We start from the raw sequence: 25,817 nt of genomic DNA on the forward strand, positions 1-25,817 counted from the left end.
AACGTCCCAAGGGCTTTGGAGCTCCTTCATATTTCTTTAATGTTCTTGTGACGCCAGAAACACCCTCAGGCTCCCACATAAGTCTCCGTAATATTCCATCTTTACACGGTCCAGGGAGCCGCCGACTCTGCCCCCAGATCCACAATCAAATCCCAAAGGCCCTAGGGGTCTTCCAGGAGCAGTCGTTTGTTTCCCCCAACAGTGGTCTTGTGCACTCCAGCATCTCTTACATCACCCCCACCCAGCCCAGTAATTACAACGTTGCCAGCAACGTGGGCGGGGGCGGGTGAGGGGTGTCCTCATGCTGCTGGTCTTCTTGCTTGTAATCTTTAGGGAAGCAGATCGCCAGGCCTTGTTCCCCAGGAGCCAATGAATGGGTGTGAATCCCCGGTTTTTTAGTTACCAGGGTGATGTGCTGAACTCTTTCTGCCTTCTCGGACGTAAACCAGTAAAAGCCCACTCTAAGCGTCCGCGGACCTCTCCAAGGCCCCAGTAACGCCCCACAAACCTTAGTGTGGGAGCCCCCAGCAGGACCTCCACCCCTTTCCCTGGGAGCCCCCAGCAGGACTCCCACCCCTTCCCCGTGGCAGGTTTGAGTCAGGATCCCGGCATCTGGCTACTATCTCACCCTTGGCTCCATATTCCTGGGGGGCGGGGGCGGGGCTGTTGGTCCCGATGGATCAACCTTGCAGGGCACAGGGCCAGGGAGGGACCGACCCAGGAGGGTCCCCAGGGAGCGCGTGCGGGGGACTGCGCCCTGCGGGGCCCTGCGCGTGGGTGGGCAGCAAACAGTAGATGCCTACATGCCCTCTGGCCCCAGGGCGGGGTTGGACGGGTGGGGCGGCTGTTCAGGCGGTTGAGCAGGGGAAGGAGCTAGCGACCGGCGGATCCATCTCACCCCTGGCCTAGATTCCGACGCCGACCCGCCGAGCCCCTCATTCCGGCCTTGACCCTTGGCCTCCGGCCGCGGGTACGCAGAGGGCGGGGCTTCCGGCAGGGGCGGGCCGGACCCAGAGAGACGGCCCTGCGCGAGCTCCTCGGGCGTTCTCCTTTCCAAGGGCTCCGGGCGGCCATTCCCGCCACCGACCTTTCTGAAGCCGCAGATGGAGGCCCCGCTGCAAACCGGAATGGTGAGGCTCGCGGGTGTGCGGTGCCGCCGGGACTACAACTCCCGACAGGCTCCGCCCGCGTAGTTTGCGGTCTCGCGAGAATACCGCGGCGCGTGTTCGGGCGGAACTACTCTTCCCGGCTTGCAGCTCGGGGCTGCCGAGTGTCGGGGAGAGCGGCGGGCCCCCGGGGAGGGCGCTGCACCGGGCCATTCTGCAGATGGGGACACCGAGGCCCGAGCTGTCTGCGACCTCCCCGGGGGCGGGGAGGGATGGGGACCTGGACGTCCCGGCCCCCATGGAGGCTTTCGCGGGGCGGCCTTGCGACCCGCAGCCAGTGCCCTTCGTGCCCCAGGTGCTGGGCGTGATGATCGGGGCCGGAGTGGCGGTGCTGGTCACAGCTGTGCTCATCCTCCTGCTGGTGCAGAAGCTGCGAGTGCAGAGTGAGGACCTGGAAGGCCCCTCGGGGAGGCTGCGGGTGGGAAGCCGAGGTGCTAGGGTCTGGGGCTCGTAGAGATGGGGTTTGCTGGGTGTGCGCACCGCCTTCCCACCCGGGGCCCGAGTACAATCGGCCAGAGCTCAGAGCCCACCTCCCCACCCCTCCTCAGAACCCCCAGCCCCGGAAGGCCCCCGGTATCGGTTCCGGAAGAGGGACAAAGTACTTTTCTATGGCCGGAAGATTATGCGGAAGGTGAGTTCAGGACGCCTGGAGTGGCACTGAGCGCCCGCCCTTTCCGTGTGACACTTCCTGGGCACCTTCCCAGACGCTTCCAAGAGCCCTGACACCTGGCTCTCCTGTTCTTCAACTGACAGTTGACCCATCCCCCCGTCCTTTACCATCCTAGGTGTCACAGTCCACTTCCTCCTTGGTGGACACCTCAGTGTCCACCACTTCCCGGCCCCGCATGAAGAAGAAACTTAAGATGCTCAACATTGCCAAGAAGTAAGGCTGTGCCGAGTGTGCGTGTGTGTCGGGGTTGGGGGGGGGGGGTAGGGAAGGGGCCCAGGGTTATCTCAGGCTTTCCCACTGGCCCACCGACACCAAGGGATGTGCCTGTGAACTGCACACCGGCTGCCTGGAGAACTGGCTTTCCACATCAGAGAGGGTCTTCCAGCACTGTTTTCTAAGGGACTGTCGCAGAACTCCACACCAGTTATATCTATCTGAGGTCTGCTCACAGGGGATTTATTCCAGGATGCCTCCCTGAATTCATTGTCCCAGCAAATCTCTGCATTTTCATCCCATGAACTTGTGATTCTCCCTACACTGAGGAGGCTGTTTCAGGGTGCTGGGCCCCAGGAGAAAGCCCCAGGATCTTCCTGAACCAGAAAGACAGGAAGAAATATGTCAGGGATCTCAATCCTCAGCACAGGGCCTCTGAGGAGAAGGGCTCCCAAGGGGATCTTAACCCAGGAGCTGGCTCTGGCATCGCTTCCCATCCAGGGTCTAAGAAAGCCTTCATGCTAGAGGGTCCTCAAGGGACTCCATGCCCCACAGAGCTAGCTGCTCGTGCAGGATTTCCTCAGACCTGGCAAGGAAGGCTCGGTGCAGGGCCTCCCTGGTGGGGAACCTGAGGGACTGGGTCTCAGGCCTCCCCACGGCAGGAAGATCGTGTCCAGCATCTGCACAGCCTGGAGGAGCTCCGGTAGGGACCATTCTCAGGGCTCTTTCTCCGGTCTGAGGAAAGGTGGTCAGAAGGGTCCCTCTGGCTAAAAGAGGCACCGACCTGGATTTCTCCCATCTCGGGTGTGGGGGTGGGGGTGGGGAGGGGACGCTCCTAGAAGAGCACCCGTCTCAGCAGTCACGGAATGTTCCTCTGGTTCACGATGAGTAGAGGTCTCTGCCTGGACTTTCTGGGAGGAGGGGGAGGGCTAGCTCAAGGATCACAGGCACGGGCTGCTTTCTGGCCTGGAAAGAAGAGCCAGAGGTGATGTCTGGAGTCTCCTCCTCACATGGAAGCTCCCTTAGGATCTGCCTCCACTAGGGAATCTGTCTCCACTCCCCGGAGAAGGACATCATGCTTATCATGCTTGGTAAAGTGTGTGTGTGTATGTGTGTGTGTTTGGGTGGGGTGGGGGGTGTCATTGAGAAAGAGGAAGACTCTCCAGGAGATGGATGGACACAGTGGCTGCAGCCATGGGCTCAGGCACAGGAGCAACTTCGAGGATGACGCAGGACCAGGCAGCATGTCATTCTGTTGGGCACAGAGCCACTGTGGGTCAGCGCCGACTCGATGGCACTTAACAACAGCAACAACAAAGGAGGCTGTCTCAGGCTGTCTATGGCATGTGGCTCCCTTGAGGGTCTGTCTCGGGGACTTAGGATCAGGGCTTTCTGTTAGGGTTCGGTTCACGTTTGCTGCAAAAGGCCTCTTAGGCTTTGCACACCCCACAGGCTCTTGTTGCCCACAATTTGAACGAGGCAGAAGAGCAGCCATAGATGATACAGAAATGAATGTACATGGCCCTGTGCCGGCAAAACTTTATTTATGAAAGTTGGTAGCAAGCCACCATTTTGCTAACCCCTCCTTGCTGCCCCCTGTCCCACCGCCTCCTGCCACCAGGATCCTGCGCATCCAGAAAGAGACGCCCACCTTGCAACGGAAGGAGCCCCCTCCTGCTGTGCTGGAGGCTGACCTGACAGAGGGTGACCTGGCCAACTCCCACCTGCCCTCCGAGGTGCTCTACATGCTCAAGAACGTCCGGTCAGTGGCAGCAGAGACAGGTGGGAGTGGGTCAGGGGACAGCTATGGGGCTAACTGAGGCCGGTCTGACCTCCTGCCTCCCTTACCCGCTTGCCTTGCAGGGTGCTGGGCCATTTCGAGAAGCCTCTCTTCCTAGAGCTCTGTCGACACATGGTCTTCCAGCGGCTCACCCAGGGGGACTACGTCTTCCGTCCAGGCCAGCCGGACGCCAGCATCTACGTGGTGCAGGATGGGCTGCTGGAGCTGTGCCTGCCCAGCCCGGTGAGTGGCCGGCCCGTCAGAGCAGCAGGGGTGGGCAGTGGTATGGTCCACAGGACCGGTGCTTCCACACCCTCAAGGTTTACTGATTTCTATTTATTACTTGTCCCAATACATATTGGGAGCTTTCAGAAAGTTGATGGAAAAGATGGAATGAAATGATCGTGAATGTTCTCAGGCCTATTTTGGAAATCCCCCCTCAGAGTATTCGGTTCCTTCATCTCCTCCTCTGTAATATGTTACTGTGTGTTCAGATTGCTCAGTGAAACTGATTATGTTCTTTGTGGCGCATTCTCAGCATTTGTGTTCTGGTGGTTCTGCATCCCTGAATCTAGTGTAGCTGCCCCACCTCTTTACACTTTCACCTCTGCTTTTCCTTGTGTGTTCCTTTTGTTTGAGTTTTTTTAACTTTATTTAATTTTTTAAAAGATCATTTTATTGGGGCTCTTACAGCTCTTACAGCAATCCATACATCAATTATATCAAGCATATTTGTACAAATGTTGTCATCTTTCTTTTTTTTTTTTTTAGCCATCTTTATTTTCTAAACATTTATTTTCTATTTGAGCTCTTGGTTGATATTAGTTCCTCTTTTGTCCCTCCCTCCCCCACTCCTACCCTCAGGAACCCTTGATAAATTATAAATTATTATTATTTTCATATATATATATTTTTAGTTTTTGAGTTTTTTATAGTGACTTGGTTGAATGTTTGCAGAACCGGTCTTTCTGGTCAACAAGTTAGACGTGTTTTGTTAAAAGACGTACAAGAGGTTGCGCAGCCTTTGGTACCTGTGGATGGTGATTGCCATTGAGGACATACAAGGAGGTCCTTTTTTTGGGGGGGGGGAGGTGACGGACCCTTGATGTCCAGCCCAAAGGTGGGAGTGCACAGGGGCCACGGGGGCCGTGGAGGAGCAGTCTGCCCTTCAACGGCTGAAAGGCCACACACAGCTTTGAAAATACAGGTGGTCTTGAGTCAGAATTGGCTCCACGATGACAGACAGCAGTGACAAGAATACACGTAGCGGAACACGTGGCCCTTCGCGGCTTTGTCCCCAGAAACAACCCAGGCCATTCTTGATGCTTCCCGGGCATTCCCACCCTCCTCCGCCGCCGCACTCCACGCAGCTGGGTGCCCCCTAAACAGCGCCTCGCCCTCCTCATGCCTCCCACCCCCAGCGCTTGGGGTTCTATGACCTTCTAGTGATGGCCAGTTTCACCCAGCATCGTGTTTTCCAGGCCCTTCCGTGGCACTCAGCTTGTCTTTGGAACTTCAGGCTTGTCCGGTGGGAGTTTTCCTGACCTCCTCAGCGGTTGTTTGGCCGGCTTTATGTCTGGCCTCTGTGCCCCCCTCTCTGTGTTCCTGGCCCCTCTGCACCCCCGGTTTCTAGCAAGTCGGACTCAGAGCAACACCGTGTGTGTGTCCACGTGGAACTGGTCTCCGTCCGAGGGGTTGTCCACAGCGTGGGGAAGCAGACCACCTGGCCCTTCTGCCGGCGAGCTGCCGGCCTTGCACTGGAACCCCAGTTTTAAAGAAACGTGGCCCATAAATATTCTCAGTACAGACTCTTCCCCGGGTTTTCCTGCTTTCCCGGTATTTGTTTGTTTTGCCGCACACAATGGGCTGGATTGTGTGAGCTGCTTTCTGTACCTAGAACACAGAGAGTTCCCATAGCTCCCTCCCCACCCTCCCCTGTCTCCTATTGTTTGTCTTGCCCCCGCCCCTGCATTTGTTACAGTTACCGAACCGATGTTGAAACATCCTTACAAACGAACGAGAGCAAGTAGTGGACCCCTCCTGTCCTCTGGGTGTTGACAAATGCGTAGAAAGCCCTAGCTATGCATGCTGCCATGGAAGAGACACCTCAGGAGAGGGGGGCTCTGCACGGAGGCAGCTGTTGTCTGGTAGTTCTGCAGGCTGGAAGGCTGCACTTGGGGTGGCTCGGTCTTTGTGGCAGGCTACAGTTGCCGGGGCTGCCCTTGCCGATGCCGGGGTGTACAGATTCACCCGTTTCCGTCATCAGCCCCTTCTCCTCTGTGTGTTCTCGGCTGCGTGGCTGTGTCTGCTCTGGTCTCTAACCCAGAGACATGGGGCGCACCCAGCTCAGCTCTGCGAGCCCTGGTGGTGTAGTGGTTATGCGTTTGGGCTGCTAACCGCAAGGTCAACAGTTCAAGACCGTCAGCCACTCCTCAGGAGAAAGACGAGACTTTCTACTCCTGTAAAGAGTCACGGTCTTGGAAAATCACAAGAGCATTTCTCCCCTGCCCTATCGGGTTGCTACGAGTCAGCATCGACTCCGTGGTACATAGTGGGCGAGCTCTGCTCTGGTCCCATTAACAGCAGAGAAAAGCCCCTGTTTTCCCACTCAAAAATCAACCTGCTACCATCAAGTTGATTCCTATGCAGGGTTTCCGAGACTGTAAGTCTTTTTTTTTTTTTGGAGACTAAGTCTTTACGGGAGCAGACAGCCTCATCTTTCTCCTGAGGATCGGCTGGCAGGTTTGAACCACTGTCGTTAGCAGCCCAAGGCTTACCAGCAGTGACCCCACGGCTCCTATTTCCATGCAGGACCTGGTGTATAGGTACAGAAAAGAGGAAAATAAACCACGCTCACTGCCATCGAGTCAACTGTGACTCATAGTGACCCTGTAGGACAGGATGAACTGCCCCTGTGGGTTTCCGAGACTGTAATACTACAGAAATAGAAAACCTCGTTTTTCTTTCTCGGGCCAGCTGGTGGTTTTGAACTGCCACATTGCAGTTAGCAGCCTGGCACGTAACCCCGACACCACCAGGGTTCCTGTGCATGGTTACAGGGGTGAGTTAGGATTACATGTATTGAAAGGGACCCACTTTAGTCCATAACATGAAGTTAGAGGTGGTTGACAGACTTTTGAGAGGCCTGGTTCGCAGATAGTGGACTGAGTGGGCTGCAGGGCCATTGCTGGCCAGCGGGTCAGAGGATGGGGCCCTCACTGCTGGTGGTCCTCGTTTCTCAGGACGGGAAGGAGTGCGTGGTGAAGGAAGTGGTCCCCGGGGACAGCGTCAACAGCCTTCTGAGCATCCTGGACGTCATCACTGTAAGTGGCCAACCTGTTCAGGGCTGGAGGTCACCCCAGAAACCTTGGACCCCTTGGCCCTGGAGCCTGCCGGTCGGTGGTCCTAAAAGGGTCAGGGGTCAGGATGGTCGAGGGGCCACGAGGGTGTCCCTGACCACAGGCCTCCCCACCCCCAGGGTCACCAGCATCCGCAGCGCACAGTGTCTGCCCGGGCGGCTCGGGACTCCACGGTGCTGCGGCTGCCAGTGGAAGCCTTCTCCGCTGTCTTCACCAAGTACCCCGAGAGCCTCGTGCGCGTGGTGCAGGTGAGGGGCCTGTCCCCCGGCGGACCCGCCCCTTCCCCACCCCCATAGTCACAACCACTTATCAAGCTGGAGCAGCTGGGCTTCCCAGCCCTGCCCTCACCCCACCCACCAGCCCCTTTCTCCACTTTTGCCCAGACTGCTTTCCTCTGGGCTCCCCCCACCCCCCATGCATCCCGCCCCTCACTGTGCCCGGCCTTGACTTCGCCCAGGGCCTAACCCCACTGGTGGCCCTGCCCCCTAATTCTGGGTCCCAACTTAAACCATGGGGCACCCTCCCTGTTCTCTGGAGCCCACCGCCTCCATCCCATCCCTGCTGGCCACACCTCTGACTGCCCCTGCTCCGGCCCCGCCCCCACCCTCCTAGATCATCATGGTTCGGCTGCAGCGGGTCACCTTCCTGGCCCTTCACAACTACCTGGGTCTGACCAATGAACTCTTCAGCCACGTGAGTTGTGGGCGAGCCCTGGGGGCTGAGGGCAACCCCCGGACTGGCCCTGTGCCACATGCTTGCTCTCTGCCCCAGGAGATCCAGCCGCTCCGGCTCTTCCCCAGCCCGGGGCTCCCGGCCCGTACCAGCCCGGTGCGGGGCTCCAAGCGGGTCAGTGCCTCAGCGCCTGAGGAACCCAGGGAGGCCCCTGGCCGGCCTCCCGACCCCACCGGAGCCCCACTGCCAGGGCCGGCAGGTACCTGAGACTCCTCCCGTTCTCTGCCTTCCAGACCCATGGAGATTGCTTTTCTCTATTCCCCAGAGGACCCCTAGCTCCAGCAGGGTGCCTAGTTCCAGGGATCCTGGGCTCAGCCCTGGTCTCCTGAGACTCTTTCTGACCCTCTGCTCCCTGAAGGTTCAAGCTGACCTCTGCCTAGGCCCCCATCAGCTCCCCAGCCCCTAATCCTCACTCCAAAAAGATTCTGAGAGCTGGGCCTGAACTCGTGTCTCCCCCAGGGGACCCGGTTAAGCCTACCTCCCTGGAAGCGCCCCCGCCTCCCCTACTGAACCGCTGCATCTCCATGCCTGTGGACATCTCAGGTTCGGAGCTGGGAGGGGTTGGGCGGCGAAGGGGCAGGGGCAGGCCATCCCTCGGGCTGCTGCCCCCACTCTCGACTTTCTCATCTGTGAGTGGACGTAGTGGCAGCTCTTCCTCAGGTGTCTCCTGTTGGCACAGCTTTATTGGCTCTTCACCCACACGTCATGCCACTCACTCGTTCAGTCACATCGAGAAGAGTTGTACAATCCTGACCACAGTCAATGTTAGGTCATGTCTTCTTCCTTGTGCTCATGGTTATTCGTGTAATTTTGTTTTCAACTGTGGCAAAAATATACACGACAAAACGTTCTCCAATTCAACAACGTCTACATGTGTAATTCCCTGCCGTGATAATATTCTTCCTGTTGGACAACCGTTGGATGGTTGTCCTTTTCCAAATTGCTGCACCACCATGAACATCGACTCAGTGCCCCGTAGGCAACAACTCTAACTCCTGCACCCATGCTGGCCGGTGGTCCACTTTGGCTTCCCTTTCTCCAGTAGTTTTCTTCCGTATCAATTCCACATGTCATATACTTCCACAGTCAAGTCGCTTTTAAGGAACTGTAGATGCAGCATCGCAATCAGCTCTAGCGCTGCCTCTCCCTTCCCGCATTCATTGTTTGCTCCCCGAGTCCTCCCCACCTCCTGCCCGCATCCCCGATAAACCGTTGCATCAGTTATTGTCTGTGCACCCACTCCTCTGCTTCACAGACTGGGACACTTAACAGAAACAAGAAGGAAAAGGAAACAGGAAGAAGCAAATCTTAGGTGTCTTTTGTGGGTAACCCTTGAGGGGCATTCACCCACCTGTGAGGAGGGGGGGTTCTTTTCCCCTTTTTTGGAGTGGGGGTTTGAGATTTTTAATATCAAGGATCAGTGTCCAGCCTGCCTCTCCCTGCTTGGCCCCTGTGTGGGCCTATCTTGACAGTGCCTAGAAGGCGGCCTGCAGTCAGGTCAGGGCTTCTTCCCCACCCCCTCGGAAGGATCCAGCACTGGCCTGAGAGGGAGGCAGCCCCACCAAGGGAGTGGAAGGGGGAGGAGACAGCAGCCTGTGCAGGCCTGAGTGTGTGCGTGCGCGCGCGTGTGTAGAGTTGAGGTTTACAGACCCTGCTGCGGGGACAGTCCAGGGTGGGAGAGGAGAGGAGGGGAGCAGCAGCGCCTCCTTGGTCCCTGGCGCCTCAGCCGTGCTCTACCCAGGGACAGCAGTGTGGGGTTCGTGGGAAACCCCTGTCCCTGGTGGGCCCCAGCCATCAGGACTGGAATGCTTTGGAGTCTGTTGGAGTCGCAGACCCAGTCTGCAGATACTGGATCTGTCTCCTTTGGAAAGCCCTGGAAGGGTGGGAGGTAGAAGCAGAAGGGGACAGATCTCTGCTCGAAGAATCTGATGCCTCGGCCTCATGCTTCTGCTGGAGGTCCTGGAGGGCATGCAGCAGGGTGGCCGCATCCAGCCCATGGAACTCTTGAGAGGGAGAGATGGGTCAGTAAGGGTACTGGGCTCCTCTGGGCCTAAGACCGCTGAAGAGAGCATGCTGCCTGGAATCGAAGATCCAGGAGGCCAGGCTATACTGCTTCAGTCACCACTCTCAATTCCTGGGTGCTCCTTATGAGTGAGGGCAGGCTGAACACCCCACCCCCACCCCTGTCAGCATGAAATGTCCATTGGAGCTTTCCAAGAGGAGGATTCGGAGGGCGAGCGCAGTCATTGATTAGTCATGTCTGCTGGGGATGGTGTTTGGCTTGTGGTTAACTGCTCCCAAATACAGTGACTGCAATTCGCAGTGGAACAAAATACCGTCCAGGCCCTCACCAGCTATCTGATCAGTTATGGGTTGGACCAGCGTGGCCCATAATGTTTGCATTAGCTAGCTTTCAGACACAGATTCCCAGGCCTTTCCTGCTGGTTTCTCTGAGTCTAGAAGCTCCGCTGAAACCCGCTGAGCAGCACCACAACACGCCTGCCTCCCGTGACAGACATGCACAGCCGGGAGCCGGGTGGTCATGGGGTTCTCCCACATGGGCAGTGAGAACCCCACCACTGAGCCACCACGGCGCCGAGTGGGTGGTCTCAGACGGGGTCTAGTCACCCTCGGTCATGTCTGTGCACTTACGTCCTCCCCTCCTATTCCCAGGCCTGCAGGGCGGCCCCCGCTCCGACTTCGACATGGCCTATGAACGTGGCCGAATCTCAGTGTCCTTGCAGGAGGAGGCCCCGGCCCGGGTATAGCCTGCCCTTTCCTCTCCTCCGGGCTGGGAGGGCTGGGGGGGCACCCCCAGGACAGGGTGGTCACAGACCTTGCCTGGGCAGACCCCGACTCAGGAGCCCCGAGAGCAGCCGGCCGGTGCCTGCGAGTACAGCTACTGCGAGGACGAGTCGGCCACCGGCGGCTGCCCCTTCGGACCTTACCAAGGCCGCCAGACCAGCAGCATCATTGAGGCTGCCAAGCGGGAGCTGGCCAAGCTGATGCGCATTGAGGTGGGCAGTGGGGAGGGCCCCCCGGGGGGCTGTAGGGAGGGAGCAGGGGAGGCCTGGCTGGGCCCATCTCAACCGCCCTCCCTCCCCAGGACCCCTCTCTTCTGAACAGCCGGGTCTTGCTGCATCATGCCAAAGCCGGCACCATCATTGCCCGCCAGGGGGACCAGGTGAGGCTGAGCCCCATTCTCTGACCTCTGACCCTTGTCCTCCTGCCACTGATCACCACCCCCAGCCTTTACCCTGTGGATCCTCTTCCCTCAACCTACCCCTGACCTGCCAGCCTTGAAGTTCTCCTCTCAGGACTCTAGCTCCTAGATCTTGTTTATTTACTGCCTCCCACCTGTAACTGCTCAGTTTGGGCTGGCATACCTGGTCGGCAGGGCGCCCTGGCAGACACACAGCTTCATCCGGGGCCTCCACCTGGGCCTCAGGGGCAGCACCCAGGAGCGGTTGGGGACTGTATCCAAACTCACACGTCCGTACTCATGCTGGGAAACAGGCCCACAGAGCAGAAGTAACCTGGGCTTTGCCCGAGGTCAGGTAGTGCCCGAGGGTGAGGGTGGGCCGAAGTGGCAGTCCTGTCTCATCCTGTGACCACTGGAAGCATGAGTGACCCTGCTCCCTACTCCTCGAGGTCGCTGGCCCAGTTAGTGACACACTCAGCTCTGAGACACTACAGGTGTGAAAGGATGAAGGGCCCAGGGCGTGGCAGCAGGGGACTCACTCTGCCATGCACTGAAAGGTTGGCAGCTCAAGTCCACCTAGGGGTGCCTCAGAAGAAAGGCCTGGTGAGCTCCCTCTGAAAAAGAAAAGCCTTATCTATTGAAAACCCCATGGGGCACAGTTCCACTCTGGCCCACACGGGGGCTCCCAAGAGCCAGAAGCAACTCAGACCTGGCTGGGGCAAATGGTTAAGCACCAGACTAACCGTGGAAAGATGGGAGGTGCAAACCCTCCTAGGGGGTGCCTCGGAAGAAAGGCCTGGCACTGTGCTTCCTAAAGGTCACAGCCGTGAAAACCCCGTGGAGCAGTTCTACTCAAGGGCAACCGCTCTCCGAGTCTGCCTGGTCGTTTCACTTCCCGACAGAGGAGGGACTGAGGGAGGCAGAGACAGGAGACAGGAGGGGAGTTTCTGGCGGAGACTGCCCGGGGACATTGGCAGTTCTGCGTGTGGGGACACATGACTTGCCAATGTTTTCTCCCATTCTTTGGGTTGTCTATGCACTGTCTTCATAGCATCCTTCAAGGCACAAGCGCTTGTGGGTTTTGCGTTTGTTTGAAGTTTGGAGGAAGTCCAGTCTATCGAGCTTCAAGTGCCGAAGGAAAAACTCAAGCCTTGAGTTGCACTGTTGAAGGAGCCCCTGGGCAGAATGTGGATGCGTGCAGGAAGTATCTAAAGAAGAACAGGGAGAAATCCAGAGTCACCGCGTGCCAAAAAGAACGGGCCGACTGCCAACCCTTTCAGGAGGCAGCGTGTGTTCCAGCACCGATGGTATCCAAGAAGCCAAAGCTGCCCAGACCCTAGGAGCTAACAGAACGAATGGAGGCAGCGCTGGAAACACTCATGTGCTGAAGCCAAGATAACTGGGAGATCGTTACCTGGCCAACCAACTGATAAGAGACACATGTTTGTGCCCATTACAGAGAAAGGGGGTCCAACGGAATGCAGAAATTACTGAACAATTGACACCACGTAAAATTTTGCTGAAGATCCTTCAAAAACGGGCAGTGGTTCATTGCCAGGAAGCCGCCGGAAATTCAAACCGGCTTCAGAAGGGGCGGTGGAGTGAGGAATGTTGCTGATGTCAGGTGTGTCTCGGCTGAAGGCAGAGGATGCCTAAAAGATATTTATTGGTGTTTTATCGACAATGCAAAGACAGAGGACAGTCTGGGTCATGACAAACTACGGACAACGTGGTGAAGAACAGGAATTCCAGAACACCATCCTTGTGTTCAGCTGGGACCTGGACATGGCCCAGGACACACGGCGTGGTTTAAGATTGGGAGAGGTGTGCGTCAGGGCCGTAGCCTGTCACCATACTTGTTCAGTGTGTATGCTGAGCAAGTAATTCAAGATGCTGGACTGTATGAAGAAGGATTTATCATGGGGATCGCGATTATTAACCTGCACGATGCAGGTAATGCCTAACTTGCTGAAAGCGCAGACTTGAAGCACTTGGACTACATCTCAACTTAAACCCCAAATCCTCCCAGCGGGACCAATGAGCAACATCCTGCTAAGTGGAGAAAAGATTGAAATCAGGGATTGCATCTTGTCAGGGGTGGTCCACACCAATGTCCATAAAAGCAGCAGTTGCGAACTAAGACGGCATGACACACTGGCAGGGTTGGGAAAAGGGACCCAGGTGCCTGTGACCCAAGGCCTGGGATTTTCAGTCCCTCATACCCATGTGGAAGCTGCATGGTGAATAAGTCGCACTGAAGGTAATCAGTGCGATTGGATCGTCTGGGTGAGGACTGACAACCCCACGGACGGACTGCCACAAGACCCAACAAATCTGTCCTCGAGGGAAGGACAGCTCGGAACTTCTGCTCCTTGGAAGTCAGACAGACAAGGCTCTGTCTCCAGACTCTGACCATGTTATCAGGAGGGCACCGTCTCCGGAGACAAAAGTTCGGGTGAGGGAGCAAGAGGAAGGCCCTGGACAAGATGGGTACCCGCAGGCAGCTGCACCCATGGGCGCCAACATGGCGATTGCGAGGAATGGTGCAGGCGTGGACCAGGGTCTGTGGCTCGCAGGCTTTGCTCTGAGTCAGATCCCACAGGACAGCCCCTACCGCACTTCTTCTGCAGGAAAGCCTGAGGCAGGCGGAACTCAGAGGATGGCTTCAGCCCCCAGGCCTTGCCCCGTCTCTGCCTCTGACAGGGTGCTGTGTCCTGCTATCCCAGTGCGCCTGTTAGTGGGAAATCTTTGCTCTTCTTTCTCTGACAGGGTCTGCCTTACACGGGCCTTAATATATATAATATATATATTCATTTCCTTCTTCTGCTGTTTGGGCTTCTGGGGTCATCGCAGAGCCCTCTGCCAATTCAAGTGCAGACACCAAGATGGACTCTTCCGCTGTCCTCTCAGAACTCCTTGGTCTTGGCTCTGCCCTGTGGGTCCTCTATGAGAGCTGACTTCACATTGGCCGGTGGCCTGTGGCAGGAGTCCAGCTTCACTATTTGCCTGTAGCGCTCCAGTTGGCCCGGCCCATGCAAAGTGGATTTCAGCCCAGCCAGAGCCCTGGGAAGCCACTTCTTGCAGCCTCACCGTGTTCTTCAAACAAGTGCTTTTTTAAAAAAAAAAATCTTAAATGGCTATTTATTGGGCAAGAGATTTGAACTTAAATCCAATGACTTCCAAATCCTTAACCTTGGATAGTCCTCATTTGCTGGATCTCACACTGAGGTATTTCAGCCTTCAGGTCAAGGGCGTATTTCAGTTTCTTGAAGGTGTGTTTGAGGTAAAGTCTGGTTAGCTCAGTGGGGTTTCCAATCCAGATTCTTCTGGTGTGGCCTGTGAAGGATGCTGTGCACCTTAAAAGAATAGTCTTATTATTTAAAAAAATAAAACCCAGAGTCTTAAGTCCTGGTTGTCTATAGCCTGTGGCCTGGGCCACCCACCAAGGGTCCAACAAATTCAAGAGCTCTCCTCAGGACTCAGTCTGTTGATCATTAGTGACATCTGCCCTGGAGGGCACCTCGCCTCCAGTTATCTTTCATCCTTTCCCACACACGGTTTCCCCTGTGGTCAGTAAACCTATAAGCCGTTATTCCGTGGTTAAGTCTCCACAGTGAGGAGATTGCCAGGCAAGATGTCTTCCCCGAGGCGCCCCAGAATGGATCGTCACCTCCAACTTCAGCAGATAAGCAAGCTCATTAACCGTTTGCAACACCTGGGCCTCCAGACCACTGAACAACCATGGAGTTTTTGTGGGCAAATTCTTTTTTAATGCCCTTGTTCTGTGAGCTTTTTGGAGCAGGAGCTACTGAGCTCAGAGAGCCAAAGCCACCATCCCCTCTCACCTTCCTCTTTTAACCTTTCCTGTGGCCCCCACGGGGGTGTGGCTGGGGGGGTGCTGCCCCCCTCCCTCTGTGTCCAGCTCTGGCCCTGCCCCCACAGGACGTGAGCCTGCACTTCGTGCTCTGGGGCTGCCTGCACGTGTACCAGCGCATGATCGACAAGGCGGAGGACGTGTGTCTGTTCGTGGCGCAGCCCGGGGAGCTGGTGGGCCAGCTGGCGGTGCTCACTGGGGAGCCTCTGATCTTCACGCTGCGCGCCCAGCGCGACTGCACCTTCCTGCGCATCTCCAAGTCCGACTTTTATGGGTAAAACTGGGCCCGGGGTCGGGAATCCCATGCCTGGGCTTCCTTGCTGCCCACCCCACTGCCAACTGCCCGGTCCGGGCTGCCACCACAGCTCCCGCATCCGTCCTCGCCCTGCAGGATCATGCGCGCGCAGCCCAGTGTGGTGCTGAGCGCGGCCCACACGGTGGCCGCCAGGATGTCGTCCTTCGTGCGCCAGATGGACTTCGCCATCGACTGGACGGCGGTGGAGGCGGGGCGCGCGCTGTACAGGTGGAGCTTGCCCCATCTTGCCCTTGACTGGCGCAGGCCACAGCCGGCCCTGTCTGATCCCCCAACCCCCCACCCCACCCCAGGCAGGGCGACCGCTCCGACTGCACCTACATCGTGCTCAATGGGCGCCTGCGCAGCGTCATCCAGCGGGGCAGCGGCAAGAAGGAGCTGGTGGGCGAGTACGGCCGCGGGGACCTGATCGGAGTGGTGAGCACCCCCGCCCACTAACCTTACCCTCGCCTTGCCCACCGTCCGCTTCAGGGGTCACTGGTGGTTTGGTGAGTGGAGTCTCAGACTCCACTCGCATCCTAGACTCTCCCTGGGGCCCCCGATGTGGAGGCCTGGCTCCCTGCACCCCCATGGTGGGGCTCAGGGGTCGGTAGTAGGGAGGGCGCCTCATCGCCCACACAGCCTGGGTCGTGCCTGCCACCCCACAGGTGGAGGCGCTGACCAGGCAGCCACGCGCAACAACGGTGCACGCCGTGCGCGACACGGAGCTGGCCAAGCTCCCTGAGGGCACCTTGGGCCACATCAAGCGGAGGTACCCACAGGTTTGTGTGCTTCCTAGTGGGTGGGTGGGTGGGTGGGGCGTCTGGTAGCCATCTGCACCTGAGTGTAAGCGGATGGAGCCTGGGGGTGGGGCCCAAGAACCTATTGGAGAGATCCAGGGGTGGACTTTGCCGCCCACGCCCCCAGGTTGTCACCCGCCTCATCCATTTGCTGAGCCAGAAAATTCTCGGGAATTTGCAGCAGCTGCAAGGACCCTTCCCAGGTAAGCGGGCTGCCCGCCACCCCCCCCCACCCCCCCATGTATGCTGGGAGAGGTAGTCTAAAGCCTGAATCATACAGGGCACGCTGGGAAATGGAGTCGCCCCCCACCCCACTCCCCTCTCTCTTCCACATACCACCTACACCATTACCACCACCCTGTGGGGAGGGTCTGAGCTGGAGGTGGGATCGGAATTCCATTGCAGGCGGAATGTTTGGTGATTCCAGCCCACCTAGAGGTTGCATGTGAGATAATCCCAAGGGGCAGTTCTGCTCTGGCACATGGAGGCCTCATTGTGCGAGCAAGCAGTGGTGCTGGGGGCTGGCCAAAGGGAGAGGGTTGTTCTGATTGTCAGGACTTGCCCAGGGAAGGTGTCTATAGCCTGAACTAGAGGGAGTGGGAGTCCTGGGCTGGAGCATGCTGGGAAATGGAGTCCTTGGGGCCAGGCCCTTGCCCTGTTGACTAGGGGTTTTGGAAATTGCTGGCATACTAGAGGCTGGAGTCCACCATCTAATGCTTGATGGGAAGTGTGGCTTCTGCTCCTGGTGCCTGCTGGGAAATGAGAACCATGGCCCAGGGCAAACGAGAAGATGGAGCGGAGTTTCCCCAGCCCACTGCCATTCAGTGGACTTGCACTCATAGCGACCCATTTCCAGTTTCCAGGGCTGTAAATCTTTAGGGAGCAGAAAGCCTCATCTTTCTCCCATAGAGCAGCTGGTGGACGGAACCACCCACCTTGAATTAACAGTCTGGTGCTTATTGGACTGTGCCCCCAAGGCTCAGTGCCACCCTAGCTGTTTCTAGATAGGGTGGTCTGACCCTGGCCCAGTCCAGTAACCCCTTCCTTCCCCAGGATTCCCCTGAGATGGAGGGCGGCATCACTTGTAGGCTGTGGCCCCGCCTACCCCTTTCCTGGCTCTTCCCTGACCACAGGCCTTAGGTGCAAATGGCCACCTGTCCTACTGGTTTCCCAGGGGGTCAGCCATGAAGGCGGAGACAAACCAAGCTCAGAGTCCCCCCAAAAACTGCATGTGCTGGGTGCTGTGCGGGACACCATGCCAGGCATTGTGTGGGACTCCGTGCCAGGTGCTGTGCAGGGCGCAGGGGTGAGCAGGGGTGAGCTAACTCCAGAGGGCTTTCCATGCACAATGCAGTCCAATCACATGGGCCGCAGCACAGATGCTGATGTTTTTTGTTGGGGGAACAAAAGCAGGGGTCCATGGGCGTGACTGGCAGGAGGGAGGCTTTTCTGAGGACAAAGAGCCAAGACCTGATAGATGAGGCCCCCCAGGGCCGGGGTGTTTTGAGGCGCTGCTGGAGAGAAAGGAGACAGGACGGGGTCACGCAGGGGTCAGGAAAGGGATTTGGATTTACTCAGATGGGAAGCTGCTGGGGAGGGGGTGGTGGTTGGCAGAGTGGTTCTCTGTTTCTTTGTTTTGAAACTGGTTTGTTTGTTAATCCCTGCCCTGTGTAAAATACACAGCTCATAAAATGGGCTGTTTTAACGCCTTTGGCCCAGTGGCATCCGGTAAGGTCACAGTGTTGAGCGACTGTCAGCACCCTGAGTTCCTGAGCGTTCCAGCCCCACCCACCCCGAGGAGTCTGGATCCCCGGGAACACTCTCTCTCCATGCCTCCCCTAGCCTCCTGGCAACCAGTGATGGGTCCTGTCCCTGTGGACCTAGCAGGGTGTCTTAACCGGGCTTTGGGGCTGCCCTGTGGCAGGAGGGCTGACTGTGGCCTCAGGCATTGGCCAAAGAGCTGGCGGATAATAGGGGGGTGAAAGATAGGGTTATTTCTGCTTTGTTTTGTGCTCAGGGATTGCTCCCCCCCACACACACACACACCAGGGCACAGTGGTTAAACACTTGGCTGCCAATTGAGAGGTTGGCAGTTGAAACCACCAGCCACTCCAAAGGACAAAGATGTGACCGTCGGCATGCATTAAGGGCCCAGCCCTGCAAACCCCGAGTGTGGAGCTGTCCTACTCCATAGGGTCTCCGAGTTGGATCGACTTGGCAAGGGATGCCTTTGGGATCCTGTCTGTTACTTGAACCAAGAAGCCAAAGCCAGTGGGGACTCTGATGCTGGGGGATGGTGGTGGGGAATGGGGCTGAAGTGTGTGGTTGGATGAGCAGGTGTTTTCACGAGTGGCTGCAGTGGGGGTTGGGGGAAGGCCTGGTCTGAGGGGTGACCTTCACCACGGTCCTGTGAAGACCTGTGGCCACAGGGAACCGCTGTCAGGACATGAGGGGCTAGAGGACACCCCACCGCACAGCAGAGCTCATCCACTGGGCGGGGTGCGGGGTCTCTTCACAGGCTCGGGGCTGGGCGTCCCCCCACACTCGGAGCTCACCAACCCAGCCAGCAACCTGGCCACCGTGGCAGTGCTGCCGGTGTGCGCTGAGGTGCCCATGGTGGCCTTCACGCTGGAACTGCAACATGCCCTGCAAGCCATTGGTCAGTGGGAAGGGGGCATGGGTGAGGGCAGGGCATGACCATGGAGACTGGCCATTGGCCAGGGTCTTTATAGCCATAGGCCAGTAGGTGGCGACTCCTGGGTGGGTTGTTGGTGTGTGGGAGTGGGGTGGAGCATGACCCCTTCGCTCCTACCCTTCCTTCTCTACCCTCAGGTCCCACCCTCCTCCTCAACAGTGACACCATCCGGGCCCGTCTGGGGGCCTCTGCACTGGATAGGTGTGTGTGGGAGCTGGGGGTGGGGGTAATGCCTTGGAGCCTAGCATTTGTTCCCATGGGTTCAGGTCTGTGACCCAAGAAGTTTGCACCTGGCCTGTGGGCAGAAATTTCTTGTGAGGGCCTGGGCCCCTCCCAGCAATGGTGTGGCCTGGCCTCGGGGTAGCTGGCCACCCAGCCGAGCCCCAGGGTGACGCTCCCCCTGCCCCAGCATCCAGGAGTTTCGGCTCTCGGGGTGGCTGGCCCAGCAGGAGGACGCGCACCGCATCGTCCTATACCAGACGGACACGTCGCTGACGCCCTGGACCGTCCGCTGCCTTCGCCAGGCTGACTGCATCCTCATCGTGGGACTGGGTGACCAGGAGCCCACCCTCGGTCAGGTCTGCAGGCCCCGCATGCGGACACCATGCCCTCCATCTCGGCCCCTCCCCCCACCCTCCCATTCCCTCCCGCACCCGTGACTTCCACCCCCACCCGTGCAGCTGGAGCAGATGCTGGAGAACACAGCCGTGCGCGCGCTCAAGCAGCTGGTGCTGCTGCACCGGGAGGAGGGCCCGGGCCCCGCGCGCACCGTCGAGTGGCTTAACATGCGCAGCTGGTGCTCGGGCCACCTGCACCTGCGCTGCCCGCGCCGCCTCTTCTCCCGCCGGAGCCCTGCCAAGCTGGTGAGGGGCGGGGCGTGCCCACTGGGGGCGGAGCTTGGAAGGCTGGGGGAAAGGTCAGCTCCACTGGGTCCCATCCTCATGCCTGGTCGCACTACCTGCTCTTGTCCCAGCACGAACTCTACGAGAAAGTCTTCTCCCGGCGCGCGGACCGCCACAGCGACTTCTCCCGCCTGGCGCGGGTGCTCACCGGAAACACCATCGCCCTGGTGCTGGGCGGAGGCGGGGCCAGGTGAGGGGCGGGGCCGGCATCCCATGGGCGGGGCCTGGGCCCCTGGGCTGGGACTAAGAGTGACTGGGCAGGTGGGGCAGGGGAGGTAGAGCCAAGCAGGTCACTGGGTCTCCTTCCCCCAGGGGCTGCTCACACATCGGAGTGCTGAAGGCGCTGGAGGAGGCGGGGGTTCCAGTGGACATGGTGGGCGGCACGTCCATCGGCTCCTTCATCGGGGCCCTGTATGCAGAGGAGCGCAGCGCCAGCCGCACGAAGCAGCGGGCTCGGGAGTGGGCCAAGGTGTGTGTGTACCAGGAGGGGCACCCCTGGGATGCCACCGCAACCCACACCATCCTGCCTTAGCCGGGAATCCCCACTCAGCACCTCGTTCCACAGTGCAACCCCCTCAGAGACCCCAGTTTCTCCAGGACCTCCTGGCTAGGGATCCTGGTCCCCGACTCCCCCAAGCAGGTGGAACCCTTACCGGCCACCTCATGGGTGGCACCGATGCCTCCTATGGCGCCTCAGAGGACCCTCACCCACCCCGGAGTAGGGTCCCTGAGTGAGGCTGTGTCCCCAGAGCATGACCTCGGTGCTGGAGCCAGTGCTGGACCTCACCTACCCCGTCACCTCCATGTTCACGGGCTCCGCCTTCAACCGCAGCATCCACCGCGTCTTCCAGGACAAGCAGATCGAGGTGCTGCCCTGCCCCAACCCAGCTCAGTCCCCATGCTGCCCCCAGGCCCAGCCACCCGGCTCAGACCCTGTCCCCCTAGGACCTGTGGCTGCCCTACTTCAACGTGACGACAGACATCACTGCGTCCGCCATGCGGGTCCACAAAGACGGTGGGTTCCCACCTCCAGCCCTGATGACCACCCGTGGGGGGCGGGGAGGGCAGCTGAGCGCCTGGGACGTTGTTAACACGAGTGACCGTCCGCCCCAGCCCGACTGCTGACCACTAACCATCACCCACTAATGCACCCAGAGGTCCCAGGTATGTCTGTCCTCGGGAGAGGGGAGGGGAGCCGAGGCCGGCGCCTCACCCGCTCACACCATCCCTGCAGGCTGCGCATGGCGTTACATCCGGGCCAGCGCCTCCTACTGCCCCTACCTGCCCCCACTCTGCGACCCCAAGGACGGGCACCTGCTGGTGGACGGGTGCTACGTTAACAACCTCCCAGGTCAGCGAGCCCAGCGGGCTGGCCGGGCCTCTGCGCGTGGCTGAGTGTGGCTGTGCGTGTCTGTGTGTGTCCCACCGGGCAGGCTCCCTGTGGCGATACGTGCGTGCCAGCATGACGCTCTCGGGCTACCTGCCCCCGCTCTGCGACCCGAAGGACGGGCACCTGCTCATGGACGGCGGCTACATCAACAACCTGCCAGGCAAGTGGCTGCCGGCACTGCAGGCCGGCCGGCGCACCCGTGCACGGCCCGGGCAGAGGCAGACACACAGTGTGTCTGCAGATGGGATATGTGCCGTGACAGAGCATCCCTGTGTGTGTGTACACTGCCTCAGACACTAGCAGGTGTGCAGGCAACGCCACACACGCAGGCACACCCGTGTACACAGGCACACGCACCCAGGCCCATGCAGCGAGAATACACACCTGGTACACACATAGGCACCCAGGCTTTCTCTCAGGTGTGTGTAGGTAGGCTCCATGTACTCTTGGGCACATAGCCACGTGTGCCCAGGGGCCCATGCGCACTGATGAGTAGGCCGTGTGTCTGCGTGAGCCAGGTGTGTGCATGTGCCCCTCAAACAATCCCACACTTTCACACCTCCATGGGCACGCACTGGTGAAGCCAGGCCTCAACCCACGTGAGGACCAGGGTAAAGTTCACATGCCACATCCACTGGAGTGGCACTGACAGGCACACTGGCTACACCCAACCCCCACCCACCCGCCCCTGTCTCCCACATCCACTTAGACCAGGAGCTTGCAAAGTGTGCTGCCCCCCGCCCCGCCCCCCCACAAACACCAATCCAGCCTCAGCCTGGTTGTATAAATAACATTTTATTGAGACTTGGCCACACCCATCCATTTATGGGCCACCTCTGGACCACAGCTGTGCACTGTGTTGTTGACAGGGCCCATGGTGTTGCTGTAGGGCAGCGGTTCTCAACCTGTGGGTCGTGACCACTTTGGGGTTCAAACGACCCTTTCACAGGGGTTACCCAATTCATCACAGTAGCAAAATGACAGTGATGAAGTAGCAGCGAAAATAAATTTATGGTTGGGGGGAGTCACCACAACACGAGGAACTGTATGAAAGGATCGTGGCATTAGGAAGGTAGAGAACCACTGGTGTAGGGAGTTGTACATGACATAGACACCTGCCCCTGGCTGGTGTCCACACCAGGTAGGGGAGGACATGCGGGAAACACAGTGACACACAGACACTGATCTAGGTACCAGGGGCTGGTGGGCAGGAAGGCGCTCCACACGGGAAGGGACACGAGGCACCCACCTCCCCGCCCCACTCTGGCCCTTGGTGCCCGTGACACTCCCCCTCCATACCATTTGCATGATGGCATGTTGTCTGCATGTTTCTCTGTGTGACCATTTGCATGTGGTGGGTGTCTGTGGGACTGGGCCAAACTCCCCGCCCACTGCGGGCCCTGGCGGGGAGCAGCCCGCTGACCCCCTCCGGCCCCACAGCCGACATCGCCCGCAGCATGGGTGCCAAGACGGTCATCGCCATCGACGTGGGCAGCCAGGATGAGACAGACCTCAGCACCTACGGGGACAGCCTGTCTGGCTGGTGGCTGCTGTGGAAGCGGTTTAACCCCTGGGCGGACAAGGTCAAGGTCCCAGACATGGCGGAGATCCAGTCCCGCCTGGCCTACGTGTCCTGTGTGCGGCAGCTGGAAGTCGTCAAATCCAGCTCCTACTGCGAGTACCTGCGCCCCCCCATTGACTGCTTCAAGACCATGGACTTTGGGAAGTTCGACCAGATCTATGTGAGCAAGCGGGCGGGCCAGGGTGCTGGTGTCTCGGGGGGGTGCAGCTTTACGGGCATACCGCCCAGAGCAACCCGGAGGGCAAGGATCCCAGAGCTCTAGCTGAGATCCTTGAGCAGTAGAACAGGGCTTGATTAGCAATGTCTGAGTGGGTCGCAGGAGGCCCTGCCTGTGCTCTGTACAGACTAACTGCTTTACCGCTGAGCTGTACTGCGGAAGCACTGCTTAGTGATTTCCGATGCCACTTCCAGGTTGGAGATCCATTCTTGATTATCTGCTGCAGGTCTGGGAGAGGGACCTAGCAGTGCATGCGCCATGTGCATCAGGGGAAAATATGTGTCACAGGCTGGGCTAGCTGAAACTGATTTGCAGAAGCTGCCCAGAGCCTTGGGTAGAAATGCTTTATGTCATTGCCAGGCTCACTGGGGAAGCATGCCATGTTTGATTAGTGAGGTCTGCTCCGGGCAGGGGATATGGCTGCATCTGTAAATGTACTGAGCCCCAGTGACTCAAATGGTCAACACGCTTGGCAGCTAACCAAGAGTTGGAGGATCAAGTCCACTCAGAGGCACCTTGGAAGGCCTGGCAACCTACTTCTGGCAAACCAGCCAGCAGGACCCTTTAGAACAGCGGTTCTCAGCCTGTGGGTCACGACCCCTTTGGAGAGTCCCCCAACCCTTTCCCTGAGGTCGCCCGATTCATCACAGTAGCAAAATGACAGTGATGAAGTAGCAGCGAAAATAATCTTATGGTTGTGTGTGTGTGTGGGGGGGGGGGTCACCACCACATGAGGACCTGTATGAAAGGGTCGCGTCATGAGGAAGGCTGAGAACCGCTGCTTCTAGATGCACAGTCCTACTCTGGTGTACGTGGGTCACACGAGTGGGAGCTGGCGTCAACTCCACAGTGAGCGGCACCAGGCCAGACGCACCTGTTCCCTGCGGACCTGCTTACATGCTTTCTTGCACACCGGCACCACCTCCAGTCACTTGGTAGCGGCAGCCCAGCACAGCGGACAGGGCTGGGTGGGAAAGGACATGGCGAGATCTGTTAGCAATGCCTGACGGGGGCATGGGACGGGACGGTGCTGGTGAGCACACTGGGCATCGCTGCCTCTGGTGTCCACATTCCCTTGGCTGTGCCTCCCCCTGCAGGATGTTGGTTTCCAGTATGGGAAGGCCGTGTTTGGGGCCTGGGGCCGCGGCGACATCATCGAGAAGATGCTCACAGACCGGCGGTCGGCTGACCTGAACGAGAGCCGCCGCACCGACGTAAGTCTGGCAGGCCCCAGGAGCCCCTACCCTCCTCCTCCACCCACCCCCCTACACAGGACAGCTCCCCCGTCCCCAGCTAGGCAAGTCCTGCTCACAATGACTCCCCATGGGCCCAAGCCTAGCTGCACAGTCCAGGGTGTCAGGCCTCGGTTCTGTATGCCTCTGAGTGGGCTCACACTGCCAGCCACAGCCAGCGGTCAAGGGCTTAACCATTGGCACCACCCAGGCACTGCTTATTGTGCCCCACTTGCGGCTCCCCAAGCCCCGGGCGACCACAGATATCCCTGGGTTTGTACCTGACCCCAGATCTCCCCTGGACTTCCACAGATAAGACCTCACTGCTCCCCCCCGTCCCCCCGCCCCAGGTTTTTGCCTTCCCCAGCTCCGGCTTCACCGACCTGGCGGAGATTGTGTCCCGGATCGAGCCTCCCGCCAGCTACGTTTCTGACGGCTGTGCTGATGGTGAGGGGCCCCGGGAGGTGGGGTCCCGGTGGGGGACGATGACCAGAGATGCCAGACTGGCCGTTCCCCTCACTGTGCCCCGCTCCCTGACCCAGGTGAGGAGTCGGACTGCCTGACAGAATATGAGGAGGACGCAGGCCCCGACTGCTCGAGGGACGAAGGTGGCTCCCCTGAGGGGGCCAGCCCCAGCATGCCCTTGGAGACGGTGAGGCCACGTGGGCCCTTGTGTGGCGCAGCGGGCGGGGGGGGGGCAGGACTAGTGAGGGTTGGGTGGTGGTGTGCACTGGCTGACACGCCCCCTGATTGGTGCAGAGTTGGTAGCCCTGGGCCCTACGTGACCTGATGGATAGTGGCTCCCAAATGACACCAGGATGATGAGAATCTGGGGTGCAGTTTGTTGGGAGATAGGAGTTGCAGTTGCCATGGAAATGCCACCGGCTAGCTAGCACTCACGTTGGGACATGCATGTTGGGCAGGCTGAGTGGCGTGTATTCATGTTGCATGTTGGGTGATACATGTGTTGGGCCGTGCGTGTTGGGGTGATGTATTAGATGGGGTGCTTCGGGATCACAGCCGAGAGTCCAGTGCTGGGGGCTGTGTGTTGGGGTGATGTGTTGTGGGGTATATCGGGATCCCAGGGTGGGGGTCCTGTGCTGCGTGGTGTATGTTGGGGTGACGTGTTAGATGGGGGGCATGTGTGACACGTGAGGACTGGCCTGTCCCCCCAGGAGGAGAAGGAGAAGGAGCAGTCGCTGCTCCGACACCGCTGTGTCCTGCCCCAGGACCCTCCCAGCTCCACACTGGACCCCTGAAGACCTCGAAAGCGCCCCCCCAGCAGGGCTGGGGTACCTGTGGGCCAGCGCCCTCACCCCTCTCCTACTTCTATGTCTGTGACCCCCTTCGGTCTTCCTGGCCACACACACTGGACTGACCTGCCCCTGAGGGCAGGGGCAGCACTGCACTGAGGACCCCGTGACCAGTGGACCCCCCCAATAAACCTTCATCTCTTAGAAGTAGCCTTCTGTCATCTTCGGGTCCGAGGAGCCCCCAGCTCCCTACTTTTTACTTGGAAGGCCTGTGAGCATGTCTCTGTGGCCCACTGTGTACTCAGTCAGCTCCCAGGTGGCTCATCAGCCCTGCCCTACTATGTGCTGGGGCTGCTGGCTTTAGGCTCCAGGGGGCAGGTTCTTATTTCCCTCCCAGCCACCACCCCCTTCCTGCTCTGCTCAACTGTGTGTATGGTCTCCATGTTCCCTGTAGGCTC

General features: G+C 58.8%; 1 protein-coding gene across 2 annotated transcripts; it reads left to right on the forward strand.

The window, feature by feature from the left end:
* The first annotated feature begins 1,058 nt into the window (after positions 1-1,058).
* On the forward strand, positions 1,059-25,566 carry PNPLA6 (patatin like domain 6, lysophospholipase). Of its 2 annotated transcripts, XM_075545972.1 has the most exons (33): positions 1,059-1,130; positions 1,462-1,549; positions 1,715-1,797; positions 1,952-2,049; positions 3,671-3,811; positions 3,913-4,072; positions 7,072-7,152; positions 7,308-7,436; positions 7,801-7,881; positions 7,960-8,119; positions 8,380-8,463; positions 10,594-10,682; positions 10,770-10,937; positions 11,027-11,104; positions 15,065-15,270; positions 15,388-15,519; positions 15,603-15,726; positions 15,957-16,070; positions 16,216-16,291; positions 18,607-18,747; positions 18,921-18,984; positions 19,193-19,361; positions 19,464-19,646; positions 19,757-19,875; positions 19,998-20,154; positions 20,435-20,551; positions 20,631-20,700; positions 21,119-21,235; positions 22,516-22,817; positions 23,972-24,088; positions 24,457-24,553; positions 24,649-24,758; positions 25,282-25,566. In XM_075545972.1, the coding sequence occupies exons 1-33, from the start codon at positions 1,104-1,106 to the stop codon at positions 25,363-25,365; spliced, it is 3,966 nt and encodes a 1,321-aa protein (XP_075402087.1). In that variant the 5' UTR covers positions 1,059-1,103; the 3' UTR covers positions 25,366-25,566. The 2 variants fall into 2 exon arrangements, with proteins under 2 accessions (XP_075402087.1, XP_075402096.1); XM_075545981.1 differs by lacking the exon at positions 1,059-1,130 and having other exon boundaries at positions 1,138-1,549.
* Positions 25,567-25,817: the final 251 nt, after the last annotated feature.

Source organism: Tenrec ecaudatus, chromosome 1 (genome assembly GCF_050624435.1).
Source record: "Tenrec ecaudatus isolate mTenEca1 chromosome 1, mTenEca1.hap1, whole genome shotgun sequence".
Taxonomy (NCBI): domain Eukaryota; kingdom Metazoa; phylum Chordata; class Mammalia; order Afrosoricida; family Tenrecidae; genus Tenrec; species Tenrec ecaudatus.

Excerpts from the sequence above, each read along its gene's own strand:
- PNPLA6 (XM_075545981.1), top strand. The coding sequence starts at position 1,327 with ATGGGGACACCGAGGCCCGAGCTGTCTGCGACCTCCCCGGGGGCGGGG. Across the intron at positions 10,938-11,026 it reads CCAAGCTGATGCGCATTGAG|GACCCCTCTCTTCTGAACAG; the intron begins GTGGGCAGTGGG and ends CTCCCTCCCCAG. Across the intron at positions 20,552-20,630 it reads TCCAGGACAAGCAGATCGAG|GACCTGTGGCTGCCCTACTT; the intron begins GTGCTGCCCTGC and ends CTGTCCCCCTAG.